The following is a 14,214-nucleotide window of genomic DNA, read 5'->3' on the forward strand; positions in this document are numbered from 1 at the left end:
GTGGATACAGTTGTAACTATAATTCCTTGGTACAGGAAGAAGTGATTAAACTTGATGAGACAATGGCTTGGAAGTTCCTTTCGGCTGACCAAATTAACACTCTGCTGGAGCAAGATATAGCAGGAGTTCAAAAGTAAGTTTCCTGTGCTTTTTTCCCTGCATAGATACATATGACAGCTTTTGTCATTATCTCCCATGATAGACAAACTGTGCAGCATATATCTCTATTTGATCATCTTTTTCTAAAAGCCGCACAAACAGGATCTCACCCTTGTGCTGTACCATTTGACCAGAAAGCATCCCTATCATTTTGTGCCAGATTGTTACTTAAAGATAATTTGTCTAGTCATAATATACATCCTGCCCTTCTAAAGGTCAGGACAATTAAAAACATGGAAGTGCTACAATAATTACTTAACATTTATTTGTGCCTGAGATGCAGCAGTGCAAGAAATGGCAGAGCGGCACATGGCCCCTAAGTCAGCAGAAACGACCCATAACAGAAACTGTTAAACCCGCTCTTTTAAAACGGAGAGGAATTGGGGATTCATTTGTCCTGGTTCCATTGGCTGACTAGGTTTCATGCCCCAGTTTTGGATAATGACAGCTTTTTGATCACAGACAGTTGGAACTGTTTCTGGATTTGACACGACACAAGACATCTTTGAAAGAAGCTGTTGTGCTGGATTATTACGTGTCAGGATTTTGGTGGGCTAAAGAGAGTGACTTCGCAGCTATGCAAATTGCTGGATTCATGACTGTGTTGAATTTGCTGTTGGAGAACCTTGACAGTAAGTTTTTCTGGATTTGATTTGATTTTTATGCCGCCCTCCTGGCAACCCAGCTCAGGGCACTGTACAAAACATGTACAATAAAACCAGCTAAACGTTTATGTTTAAATTAAAATTACACAAAAACTACTAGACAATTTAAAACAGATAACATTCAAGTTTAAACTAGTTCCATACGTGGTCCAATTGCTAGCCTTTTTTTGTAGTATACAAGGATTTAAGGTTTTTATTCTATTTATTTTATTATATTTATATTTTAATATTTATTTTATTATATATTTATTTATATATTTTATTATATTTATATTATATTTACTTATTATTACATTTATAACCACCCTTCCCAGTGTTGCTGGCTTGGGGTGGCTCACAACATGATTGATAGCAGTTTCACAAAACATTTAAAAGTATAATTAAAATTAAAACAATAGATCAGTAATCATGAGTTATAGGCCACTGTTACAGTTAGCCATCATTACTTTGCCTATTGCAGTCTCTTATCCCATTCAGGGGGAGAATTTTCGGAAGAGGGCCCATTCCATGATGTAACTATTATTCATTGGCTCCAACCAAACACCGTGTGGAAGAACTCCCATTTTGTAGGCCCTTCGGAACTGCTAGAGCTCCTGCAGGGCCTGCAGCTCTTCCAGTTCATTCCACCAGGTTGGGACTAGGACCGAAAAGGCCCTGGTATGTTAAGGGCAGGCATACATCTCTAGGGACAGGGATCACCAGCCTCTTCATACTGGCAGAGCAAAGCACTCTTTGAGGTGCATAGTCAGGTGGTCCCTCAGATAAACTGGACCCAGATTGCGAATGGCCTTGAAGATCAATACCAAAACTTTGAACTGATCTGGAACTCAACTGGAAGCTAGTGCAGTTGCCTCGTGAGGACCCACAACACTGCATTCTGGACCAGTTGCAGTTTATGGGTCAAGGTCAGGCCCACATAGAGTGGGTTACAGTAATCTAGCCTGGAGGTAACTGTCACATAGAGCAGGGGTAGTCAACCTGTGGTCCTCCAGATGTTCATGGACTACAATTCCCATGAGCCCCTGCCAGCAAATGCTCATGGGAATTGTAGTCCATGGACATCTGGAGGACCACAGGTTGACTACCCCTAGAGCACTGTGGCTAGATGCTCTGGGACCAGGTAGGGCATTAGTAGCTTAGCTTGACAAAGATGGTGAATTGGAGAGAGAGCGAGAGCAAGAAGTTTCCCTCTGAAATACAGTGATGTATTGCCTAGGCTTGGGCAAGCTTTCCTGCTGTTAAAAATTTCCTGCACAACCTGTTACTAATAAAAAATATTTTGTAATACATCCCTCAGAAAGCTGACCTGCAAATATAATTCATTTATTTTATATGTGCAGGTCAGCTACACAATCCAGACACTGGCTACCATCCAGAAATCCTCTTTCATGCACAGAAACTGGTTTCTGCAAAGAAGTTATTTTCCTCTTCTTGTAGGAAGTTAATTTGTGCAGGAACTTCGGCCATGATCTGTCCAATGTGGAGCACTTGTCAGTCTCGGGTATTTCAGTGGTGAGAGTGAAGCACATACTTAAATCTCTGTGACTGAAACCAGTTGAATTTTGAATCTCAGTTCTATCATTTATTGTGCAATAGCATTAGCTTATTGTGAATGCCAAATTGTGGTGGTAACAGTTTTTCTTGTCCTCTCATGGCCTTCTAAATTTTAATCATGGCATTTCTAGCATGTACGTTATCAGGATTAGTATGAGTGGACTAGTCTATTGGTAGACCTCTGGCTGATGTCCAGCAGACCCTCCCTGGGACATGCTGGTTGCTGAGTTTCTTGTAAAGAAAGTGTAAAGAAGGTGTCAAGAAGGGCCCTCTAATGCAGATGTGCAAACTCAGGGCCATTTCGCACGGCTTCAAAGTAGCACAATGGTTGCTATTTGGAAACGCTACTAATTTGCCATAACCCATGACGTCGTAGACAATCTGCAACAATCCTGAAACCAATCAGCAAAAAGCGCTTCGTTGTGGCGCTTTCAGGGGAATCCAGAAAAGTGGATTCACCCTCCGGATAGCGATACACTCCTGCAACCAATCTGCAACAGTAGCGCTAAAGACCTGTGCGTTACCATTGTTGCTGGTTCTTCAAAGTCCCTCCCCCTGGCTCTCTCCTCCAAACTTCCGGCGAAGCGATCGCCATTTTTTTTTCTCCGAGCGAGCGGGGATAAACGCACCGGCGAGCCTCTTTCTGTTTAGAGGCTTCCCTGGCTTCAGTCCTTCACCTTTAGTCACTAAGCACAAACCACTGAAAAGCCCGTTTGCTGAAATAAAGTCCCTTTATTTTTTACAAATAAATTCAGCCGAAATTTAGGGCCCGTGAGAGGGGGGGGGTATTTTTTTTTTATCACTCGAGGCAGCGTGCAAACGATCATACAATCAAACGACAGCTCACATTAGGCAACTGGATGGGTCTCTCCGTAGCAACGAATCTACCTAGATTCGTTGCTATGGGTCGTTTTTTTTTTTTTAAACCTTTCTTAAAGGGAAAGGGGCTGTTTGGGAGCATGCTAACGGCTGCCCATTGGCTGCTTGACGGCCAGGGGCGGGACGAGCTTGGCAATAGCGCTTCCTTTCTAGCGATTTCTGCCGAGACCGGAAGCCTGTGGGAAACGCTAAAAAACGCAACTGATTCCACTACAAAGGCAGGTATGCATAACGACGAATTCCACTATTTTAAATGGCGATTTTTCACTCCGCAAACAATTTGCAACAAAGATCCCTGTGCGAAAAGGCCCTCAGTATCCCTCAACATATTTGCACTATAAACTGATCCCCCCTCATGGTTTCTTCTTTGGAAATTTCAAACACATCAGTGGACTGCTGAAGTTTTAGTAAACCTACCCCCTCCCTGCTGCATCCCTAAATTAGATAACATGGCATTCAAAAGTCTGCCCTGACAGAGGGATTATCCATAGATTTTATCGTCTGTAGAAAAGTCTGTGTGTACCTAAAGAAGGAAGGTCAGATTAATCTCATTTAGATACATCTTCTGTGAGGGCAGGGAGGGAATATTATGTCATACAGAAGTAAACAAAGCAACCCGGGTATCTTGCAGCTTCATTGCAGCATAAAGAAATAATAATAATATTGACTGCGTGAGCAATGACAGAAGATGCAGAATGTACTGCGTTGCTGACCAAAGCTCTTCCTACTAATCAAAAGACATCTTCCTTTCTATAAACCCAAGGAAAATGAAACTGAATTGAAAAGTTTATATATATATATATATATATATGCAGTTAAAAGCTTTCTGATCAGTTATTCTGGTTTACAAAAGCCCAGCAGCTTAATTCCTCTGTGACTTGTACTATAATCCTGGTCCGGTTCTGCTGAGTGGCCAGTTTATGAGAAAGTGGTAGAGGTCAGGGAGCAGCAGACCAAGACTCCATGCTTCTGCCCTTCAAATGGTCTTCTAAATCCATTTCCCCATATGTTGCTCACTTACAGCACTATGTTATCTCTGGCAATGTGGGGAGGGAGGGCACCGATTTGGCCCAGGGACTGCCAGTTGCTGACCTTTATACCTGGACTTTGATTGTCACAGTGCTTTGTGAACGCAGGCAAAGTATGAGAATTTGAATCTTTGGATTTTCAACTCCCTTTCTGAAATACAAAGTACCTCTTTGAAAACAAGCTCTTTGAAACCTGAGATCTTGATTGCTTTTCCAGTAAAATGCCTAATCTGCCTTTTTGTGGATTTATTTCCACAGCCAGTTATGCCTGATGGTGTTCCAGAGGTGGATGTCCTAAACCAGCTCCCCTGAACAAGGGATTACAGTTTGTTTTCAGCTGCCCACTCTTGGGGCAGCCATCTTGGCATAGCGGTTAAGAGGAGCAGCCTCTAACCCGGAGAGCCAGATTTGGTTCTAATTGAGAGCCAGAAATCTGCTGGATCCAACCTCCAGTTTAGAAGTTTCAGTAAAAAGTTTTGAAAATGGCCTGAATCCAGTTCCTGTTTTTTTCTGATCTCTTTTAAGTAATTTCTTCCCCAAGATAACAGCAACTGGAAACAAGAGCGGTATCTTTCTTCCTTTAGCAAATATACTGAGGATAAAGTTTGATAATTATCAAAGAATCCCGGGATCATCTAACTGAACTATCTGTCCAAAGCTGTAATTTTCATCTCTGTAAATATTTGGGCTATAAACCCGAGTAGCCAATAATGAGTGATTAAATCATGTGGCTTTCTTTTGGACTTGATAGGAAGACATTTCAGTCTTAAATAATAATGTGGCCAGTTTTGCAGTTTCTTTTCTTTGTGTGTGTGTGTGTGTGTTGAAGCCCAGCATATGACACTGGTGGAGAACATTGAAGAACTTAGAAGAACAATGGCTGGAATTGGGCTGTGTCGTCCAGAGAAAAGTGGGGGTTTTGACTTTTTCACTATAGACCAAGCGAAGGCTATAGTTGGCTATCTGGAAATCAGGTATGTGGTCCTATGTCTCAGTTCTTAGAAGGGATAAATGTACTGCTCTATATGTGCTTGCCGTGTTTGGGTTTCTGGCATCATTTCTAGCAAAAAAAAAAAATAGGGTCAGCAAACCGATGCTGATATACTCCCCCCGCTGCCCCCCTGCCACCTCCCCCTCCCCCCGCTCCATGTTTCAGGGTAATAGGAATGAGGCTGAAAAGGCAGAGGGAGTTTGTGTGACTTATTTGGGGAGAGGAAGGAAAAGGGGTTAAGCTAAGAATTCAGCTAGAATTTTTTATGATTCAGGTGGGTAGCCATGTTGGTCTGAAGCAGTAGAACCAAGTCTGGTCCAGTGGCACCTTTAAGACCAACAAATCTTTATTCAAGTTCATATCTGCTCCAACCTGGGTGTAAACTGCACGGAGCTTTTATTCCAACCCCAGATCAATTCAGTCCCTGCCCTCTACACAGAATGCGATTTCCATTTGGATTTTGGGCGATTTAAATTTTCCTTCTGCAGCAAGAAGGATTGATCTGGAGTGACCCTACCTTTATTGTGCGATATCTTAGAGTGCTTTTAATCCTCAATATCCAGATTGGGAAAGAAAGCTCCGTGGTAGAGAACCTCTGATAGGCTACACCTGGTCATGTGACATGGTTGCCTTAAAGGAGAAGCCCCTAATTTCTCTCAACTTCTATTGGTCCTGGATTTTTCCTCCCTCCTCTGCCTTTTTCGATCCTCTCCCCTCCCCCTTCAAGAAAAGAAAGAAAGAGGCTTGGCTCCCCCCCCCCCCTTCTGAACTACCTTAACCAGTGCAGAAGACTTTCCTGTTTCAATGGGGAGGGGGGGGGGAGAGGAAGATCCGAGTTCAAAGCGATCTGAATTCAACAGGATTGACAATGGAATAAAGAAAGTAAGTGCAGACTCTGCCCTGCTCTGCTCTGTGGCCTTCTTGATGTTAGACTTTGCACAGGAGTGCGTGTTGCATCTGGGGTTCACTGCCCTGATCTCTACAGTAGCTGCCCCACAATTTTGGGGAGTAAGAAACTTGCCAATGGGACCAGTGTACCTAGTTCTCTGTTCAGCTGTGCCGTCCACTGAGCAAGTATCAGTGAGCTCACAGTCCTAATTCTTTGTTGAGTTTAGGCTGTACTCCTTTAAAACTATTTATGCGGAAGGGCAGCTTACTTAGAAGAAGGACTTCAAATCCAAAGTTCTTTTTCTCAAAATAGATGTTCTTTTCAGTTCTTATAAACGTTTAAATTTTTTTATTGGTGAGGGAGGTTGCTGTAGAACCCCTATCATAAAGCCGAGGCCATATGTCCAAACATGATGATGGTTTCATCCATGCTTTGGCTTTGAGAAAGCCTTCTGATGGTTATTCCACCCCTTACCCCCCCTTTTTTTCTTTTCGTCTTGCTTCCAGAGCAAGCAGGTATTAATGTATCTCTTGACATTTTCTTCCAGGAAGCAGTTAAGCTACGAAAATATGTCACCATTAATCATTTTTGGATATTTGCAAGGTGTCATAAAAAGCCCTTCCTTATAAGTCAGTTTGCATCTGTATGTTGTGCCGTACTGAAAAACCAGCTATGGTAACAGCAGAAACAAATGCCAAGCATATCCCATTGTGTCATAAAACAAGAAATCTGTACTGTTTTGGAGGAAAGGCACGAGCGACGTAATTGAATGGAAACATGTCCAGGTTAGCTTTGGTGGGAGCCAAGGCAATCCCAATCTTACATGTTCACTCTCAGTCCCCTCCTGGTCCTGAGGACATGATGGCCTGAGAGCCAAAAGGCTATGTCCAGCTATAATCTCACTGGGCTTTTTTTCTGAGAGAAATGCCCAGAGTTGTTAATGAATTAATCTCAGAGTTGGAAGGGACCAGCCCCCTGCTATAATACCCACAACAAGTAGGTATCCAGTGGATTCTTAGAAACTTCCAACAATGAAAAATCCACTGTCTCAACAAGGAATGTCTAATGTCAAATGCACCCACACCATCAGGAAGTTTCCCCTCAAATTTAGGTGAAACCTCCTTTGCTGTACTTTATATCCCCTAAATTTGAGTTCTGTCATCCAGCATGACTGAAAACATGTCTGTCCCATCTTTCACGAGGCATCCTCTTGAGCAGTGGTCCCCGACCTTTTTATCACCAGGGACCACTCAACGCCAGGAACCACTCACCGGGGACCACTCAACGCCTTTTACTGAGGCCCGGTGGGGGGGGGGGTAGTTTACTCCTCTACTCTCAATGACTGCCCTAACGTTCTCTGATCGCTATGGTAATGTTTAAACATTCCTTCAAAATAAGATACAGGCACGCCACAACAATGAACATAAGGAACATTTTATTTTCATGGAAATTTTAACTCATGACAATGACAAATCAATGGGAACTCTGAGCTTGTTTCTCTGCAACGAGATAGTCCCATCTGGGAGTGATGGGAGACAATGACACCCAAAGTGTGTTGTAAAGGGCTGGGGGGGTGAAGTAAAGGGCCGGGGGGTGGGGGAGAAGGCATCCTTCGGGGCCCACCTCCAATTAGTCGAAGGACCACATGTGGTCCGCGGCCCACAGGTTGGGGATCGCTACTCTTGAGTATCAGAAGGTGGCCAACTCACAAATGTCTCTTCTGCAGAGTAGAGATTCCCAGTACCTTCATGTCAAAGGCAACTATGTCAAAGACAGTTTCTCTGTCTTAGTCTGGGTACTTTATTAAAACGAGGACAGGCTGCTTTCAGTTGCATTCCGACATAAAAATGCGAGATATTTGTGACTTAACCCCCCCCCCCCAACTCCTATCCATTCTATCTACCGAGTAAACTATCCACAGGGAACTTTTCTACTCATAAATCCTGAAGGGAAAAAAAAAGAGAAGAGAGAACCTCAACAGATGCCAGGAGACAGTTTATTGAACTCATAGTCATGTTCACAGTAGCATGAAAGCATTATGACATCAGAGAGTGCAATGAGAGCAAGGCCAATGACAGGGCAACTCTTTCTTGTGCACAGAAGAGCTGAGGAGGGTTGAATGGTGGTCACAGAGGAGGCTTTCTGGTGCTTATCCTTGCCTATTCTGGAAAGATACAAAAGAGATTCTTGTAAATATATTGCCAAAGTCCTCTGCCTCTGTGTGTCCTCTGTTCTCCTACTAGTACTCCATGCCAAGTTTGAGGAAAACACCTGAATACAGAGTAAGATATATCTGCTCACTGATTTTTACAAATCCAGAGATGATAATCCCAAAATGGGGCTAAAGATCTGTGAAGAATGAGATAAAGCTCAAAAAGTATAGGTAAAATTACTATTTGTCTAGCTCCACCACCACCACCCCAGCTTCAAGATGACCCTAGCATGTGCTTGTTTTGTTTTATTTTTTCCTCTGTAACTGAAATACCACTTTTTTTTTACTTCCAGCTTCTTCCAGCATTATGCCCTATATGAGTATCTTTTCCATAGTCCCCGGGAAGAGCTTGTGATAGGAGATGAGGTAAGTAATTTATATGACTGGAACTGATTAGGCGGAATATTTTAATGCATGTTCTCTGGCATCTGTTTTCTATAGCTCAAAGCAACTTTGTGTCAGAGTTGCTCAAGTGTTAACAGCACAGAATACCAGATGAAAGAATAAATGAGAAATACAGTAATGCCTGTCTCCTGCGGAGTTTGAAATTTAAAAAGAATAAATATGCCGTTGTGAGTTAGGCCTGTATTGTCGAGAATAACTTCTTTGACAGCATTTATCAAGGTAATATAAAGGATTGTAGTCCTGATCATGTGTGGCTGATAAGGAAGGAGCCCCTGTTTGCAGAGATTTTAAATGACTGTTTATGATATATGCGGCTTGTTCTGCTTTACTGTGTTCCCGGCTTGTGGCTGGAATCAGTCAATTCAAATGGGTCCAAGCCCCAAGCTCCCCAACCCAGCAGAGGTCCGAGGTCTAAAAATTTCACACTGATATGTCATGACGGAAAAGGTACAGTGGTCAAACCAGGGGTTAATTTCCAAAGCCTTGTTCATTAGCCATTTTCACTGTGCTTTTTAAACATTTTGTCTGCTGGCACCCCTGCAGGGACATCAGCAGGCCAGCTTCCCTTTGCGTCTGGCCTGAGCACTCCTTTGCAGCTCCAGCTCCATTCCACACACAGCCCCCTTTTCCATGTGCTGCTATTTATCCTCTAAAATTCTGCCAACCATCCCTGTTGTCACTTCTTTTTCCCACTGACCACAAACCGCCACTGCCACCACCCCGTCTGCACCCTTCCTCCTCGGTGGCAAACTCCAACTTCACTGCAAGCTGCATTGTTATTCTCAGTGGAACCAGCGAGTGGATCTCCCCCTGGGCTAAATATTGCAGAAATCAATGAAAATTTTTCCTAAGCAGATGTACTCTGTGGATTGGTGCCTAACGGGGGAAAGTCTTAGTATTGTAAGTTGTTTGTTAGTTAAATGGAACCAAATACCATGCTTATGGCACTTTTGCTGCTTTTCCTGGTTCTTCCTTGGTTAGGGTAACCCTTTGTGAAGTGGAAAGGGTTCCAGGACATGGACTGTGACTCTGTTAATTCTCCTGGAGTTCTCAGCGGCTTTCAATGCCATCAATCTTTATAATTTTCTGGACTGCCTACCTGTACTGGAATTGACCCATTATGCACGGGGGTTTTAGCGCACATTCGGGGTGGAATGGCGGCGACTAAAATCACGGATAACGCACGGAGCCGGCTGCAACCGGCTGCAGCTTCGGTGCATGCCGCCGAAAAAGCCGCGTCAGTGAAACGCGGAAGAAAGCGCAGCTTCCGGGTGAGCGGGGCGCAACCAGAAGCGGTGCCCGGATCGGCACGTGCATAATCGGTTACTCTGGGTTTTGCCGCCGTCGCGCCCCGCCCCATGTATAACCGGTATGCGTCGCGTCTTCCCCCTCCGCGTTTTCCATGTGACCCGAAATCGCCGTTTCGGCGGCCGTGCATAATGGGCCATTGGGAGGCACCATTCTGCAGTGGTTCTGTTCCTACCTGGAGTGTAGGTTTCAGAAGGCAGTGCTGGGCAACCGCTGCTCAGCCCCTTGACCTTTGGGGTCCCTCCAGGTTCCATCTTGAAGGAATAGTTTGGTCGTATGAGAGTGTTCGTGGACCAGTGCTACTGCCAGATGAGCAGGTGATAACTGTGCCCAGAAGTGGCTTTTACCAGTTTCAACTTGTTAGGCAGCTGTTTCAGTTGCTGTTTTTTTAAGTCTTTGTATGTGCTTTGCCTATCTTAATTGTGCTAATGTTTTCCTGTCTTTGGAGGTGGGAATTGGTCTTAAGGTATGTATGTATGTATATATTTATTTATATTGTTCAAGTGTATGTGCTGCCCTTCCCCAAGGGCTCTGGGTGGCTTACAATACATCACAAACACAATGATTAAAGCATTTTTAAATAACCAAATTAACATTTAAAAGGGTCAAAGGAACTTCCTGCCTGCTCTCCGATTTTAAAATGTGATTTTATGTACATTTTAATAATAATTTGTTAGACATTTAGGGACTTGTGTGACGTCAAAAAGCCTGCATATAAATTCTGTAAATAAAAATGACTGGAGGGTTCAAGGTTGCTTGTGTATAACTGGGATTTTTAATCTGAGGCAGTTATAATGGTGAATAACTTTTTTGCTTCATATATTTAAGATACACACTTGTCTAAATATTAAACAACTTGTCTTTGGATTTACAGAATATGGGTATCAGCTTGCGGTTGCTCATTTGTGCATAACTTATTTAGGGAGATGGGCTCATTGGTTCGTCATTGTTGTAACCTCACTGCCTATTTCAGACTTAATTACCATCAGCTAATTTGTATCATCCTTAACAGATGTGGACAACTCCTTTTGGCACAGAAAAGTACATCAGAACAATCGGCTATCATACATATTCAGATATTGTCTTTGTGAGACTGAACTGGGATTCTAAAATTTAGGAGATTCTTTTAGAAGAAGAAGGGAAAGACTTATGAGTCACTGTAAAGATCTAAGATGTGTTATGTCCTGAGTGGGACTGGGAAGGAGGGGGAGAGGGAGAAAATCAGGCTGCAACGTCTTCATTTACAAGTTCCTGTGGTCTTGGCACAGATTAATATAATAATAATAATAATAATAATAATACAGCTGGCTAAATGGGAGTGGGCAAAATGAGATCCCCCCTCTCTGAGCCAGAGCTGGGCATGATTGCCCAGAGTCTTCTGTTCCCTCCCCCTCTCTCCACCTGACCATAATAATTCCTCTGTTTTAAGTCAGCCTTTCCCACCTTGCAGCTCAAATCCTCCACTACTTAATCCCTAATGGCTCTGACTGCGACCCCCCCCCAAAAAAAAATGATATTGCAGGTGGTGGAATTCCCAGCTGCTCGGCTGGAATTTCCTTTGCCTTTTCTCCAGCAGTTCTTATGGCTGCTGAAGGGGCAATCCCATTTTTTAAAAAGAAGCTCAGCAACAGATAGATTGGCTCTGGGAGGGGACATGGCGAAAGGAGCCACTGAGACTTAGCCTGCACACGTGTTGCTCCTCTGGGCTGCAGTGTTGTTTTTGGGTCATGCAACGGTATGCATTCTTCACTACATGAAGGACATTATCATGAACTTAAAAGGGACCGTTTTTTAAAGAAGAGCTCTCTCTAATGGCTCAGAAAATCATTAGCCATCGAGAAGGCTGCCTTATAGCAAGGGAGCAAGAAGTAAATGTCACTACTACTGGGCTAACTGCATGCTGTCATAAATCAGTTGGTATAATATTAAAGCCATTGCAAAAGAAAACTGGCGGATATGAATGTCAGACCTTTGTGGAAACACGCACCTTGGCATTTATCTACCAATGGAGAGCATTGGTTCTGCTTCAGGCTGGTGTCTCATTATTTGACTGTAAAGCTTTGCAGAAATAATTCTCTGTAAACTTGAATCCAGTTGATGGCAACAAGAGCTTCAGGGGTAGGCAAGCTCTACTGCACAGTCCTAGGTCTGTCCGATTGGAAGTAAATCCCACTGTGTTCATGGGGCTGCATCTCAGGTTAGAAGCATATAGAGCAGGGGTAGTCAACCTGTGGTCCTCCAGATGTTCATGGACTGCAATTCCCATGAGCCCCTGCCAGACATTTGCTGGCAGGGGCTCATGGGAATTGTAGTCCATGAACATCTGCAGGACCACAGGTTGACTACCCCTGATACAGAGGACTGTCTTACAGTGCAATCTGTGCCGAGTTAGTTGTGGTGCAGTCCTGTGCATTGATTTAGACTGGAGTAATTCTGTAGGGTTGCAGGATCAGGCTGTTAGTCGGCGAGTTCCTTTGGCAAAGATCGTACGGATGGCCTGTCAGTAGGAACGGAGCCAAATCTTAGAAAAAAACTTCCATTAGAACACTGACCATTCCTTGCTCAGCTCATATCAATAACTCGTCAAGAAGACTTGTGTATGAACTACATTATTAACATAGAAAAGATGCAGGAGTTGATTTCACATGGGAGGTGCCAGTGCAGCAAAGGTAATATTAATGCAACTTTGTAAATACATCAGCAGAAATGTGTTCAGTACCCTGCCAAAGTAGCTACTCCCTTTGATGGCCCTTCATGGCACCTGGATGGAATAGAAGTGTTTTGCAGAAGTATTTCATTCCAGTTTCCTAGAAGCAACTTCTGTTATGCCAGGTGCGTCTCTCTCTCTCTCTCTCTCTCTCTCTCTCTCTCTCTCTCTCTCTCTCTCTCTCTCTCTCTCTGTGTGTGTGTGTGTGTGCGCGCGCGCGCGCGTGTTTGCTAGGGAGGGAGGGGTCCCTGACCAAGTAACTCCAGAACATTTACTGGACATAAATGTAATTTGTATGCAGACTTAGTCCTGACCTAGATGGACCGTGACCTGGATGGCGCTGGCTAGCCCACTTTTGGAAGCAGGGTTGGCCCTGTTTAGTGCCTGGATGGGGGACCACCAAGGAAGTTTAGAATTGCTATGCAGAGGCAGGCAATGGCAAACCCCCTCTGAACATCTCTTGCCTTAAAACCCCTGCAGGGTTACTCTGTCAGCTGTGACCTGATGGTATTTTCCATGATTCTACGAATTAATCTCATAGCTGGGGAAGGGAACCTAGTCTTGCAATTGAGCAATACAGTTGAAGTTAATGCTGTGGTGCTAACTGGCAGGAGTATATTAGACAATTATCTTGGGTGAGCATTGAAAGGTTAAATTGATCTGACTCATAGGACGAAGGCATTTTAGCCTGCTGGCTGCAGAACACGGGCAGAGTTACATGGGATTGGGGTTAGTTTAACAGAAATGCTTAAGGTTGGGTTAAAGCAGAATATGAAAAGTCTCTGAAGGAAAAGAAGAGGGGGAAACCTGTTTTCCATGCCAGCTGAAAGATCAAATGCTTAGAAACAAGAGATATTTATTATAGAGCAGTTTATTTTGTGGAAACACATAGCAGGGGAATTTGAGAATTGTTGTAGCATTAAGATAGTCAGGTATAATTGACGTTTTAAAATAAGAGTCATTTGATCGCCTTCTGGAAACTTTGGCCTCTAGACACAAGTTCTGGTTTTTCAGTGGCTGTCAGATTTATAAACATTTTAGAGCAAGCAGATTTCAAAGACAAAATGGGTGATCTTGACATTTTCTGGGACTGATTTCTAAATAATTTAAGCATCCTGATCCAAAAGCTTTATAATGCCTGAGTGGATTGCAAATTCATTGCACAACTGCCCCCCTTCCTCCCCCCCCATGCTCGGCCATAACCTCTTCACTTATCATTTAATGGGTGCTGCTTCTTCTGCAGGTGCTGCCCTGCAAAAGGGCAAAACAAACACCTGCCTATACACCCACCTTCTCTGTAGTGGACCCTGCCTTGCCAAATGGGCTACCTGAGATCCGGAAGGCTCCCACTCTCATGGCTTGCCACGGGTTGTGCAACAGCTTGAAATTGCTCCACTGTGTAGCCAGTGGGCATATT

The 14,214-nt window shown here is 43.7% G+C and overlaps 1 protein-coding gene across 6 annotated transcripts in view; it reads left to right on the plus strand.

Moving 5' to 3' along the window:
- Nucleotides 1-14,214, plus strand: part of CABCOCO1 (ciliary associated calcium binding coiled-coil 1) — a 345,621-nt gene that overhangs the window by 268,846 nt on the left and 62,561 nt on the right. For 5 of the 6 annotated variants that reach the window (XM_077350722.1, XM_077350719.1, XM_077350723.1 and 2 more), the window contains 4 exons: nucleotides 36-133; nucleotides 622-791; nucleotides 5,115-5,259; nucleotides 8,671-8,743. In XM_077350722.1, the coding sequence (XP_077206837.1) occupies nucleotides 63-133; nucleotides 622-791; nucleotides 5,115-5,259; nucleotides 8,671-8,743 (459 nt within the window). In that variant the 5' untranslated portion in view covers nucleotides 36-62. Of the gene's footprint in view, nucleotides 1-35; nucleotides 134-621; nucleotides 792-5,079; nucleotides 5,260-8,670; nucleotides 8,744-14,214 lie in introns of all 6 variants that reach the window. The other variant, XM_077350724.1, reaches the window with a different exon arrangement.

This window comes from Paroedura picta, chromosome 8, assembly GCF_049243985.1.
Source record: "Paroedura picta isolate Pp20150507F chromosome 8, Ppicta_v3.0, whole genome shotgun sequence".
NCBI classification, from domain to species: domain Eukaryota; kingdom Metazoa; phylum Chordata; class Lepidosauria; order Squamata; family Gekkonidae; genus Paroedura; species Paroedura picta.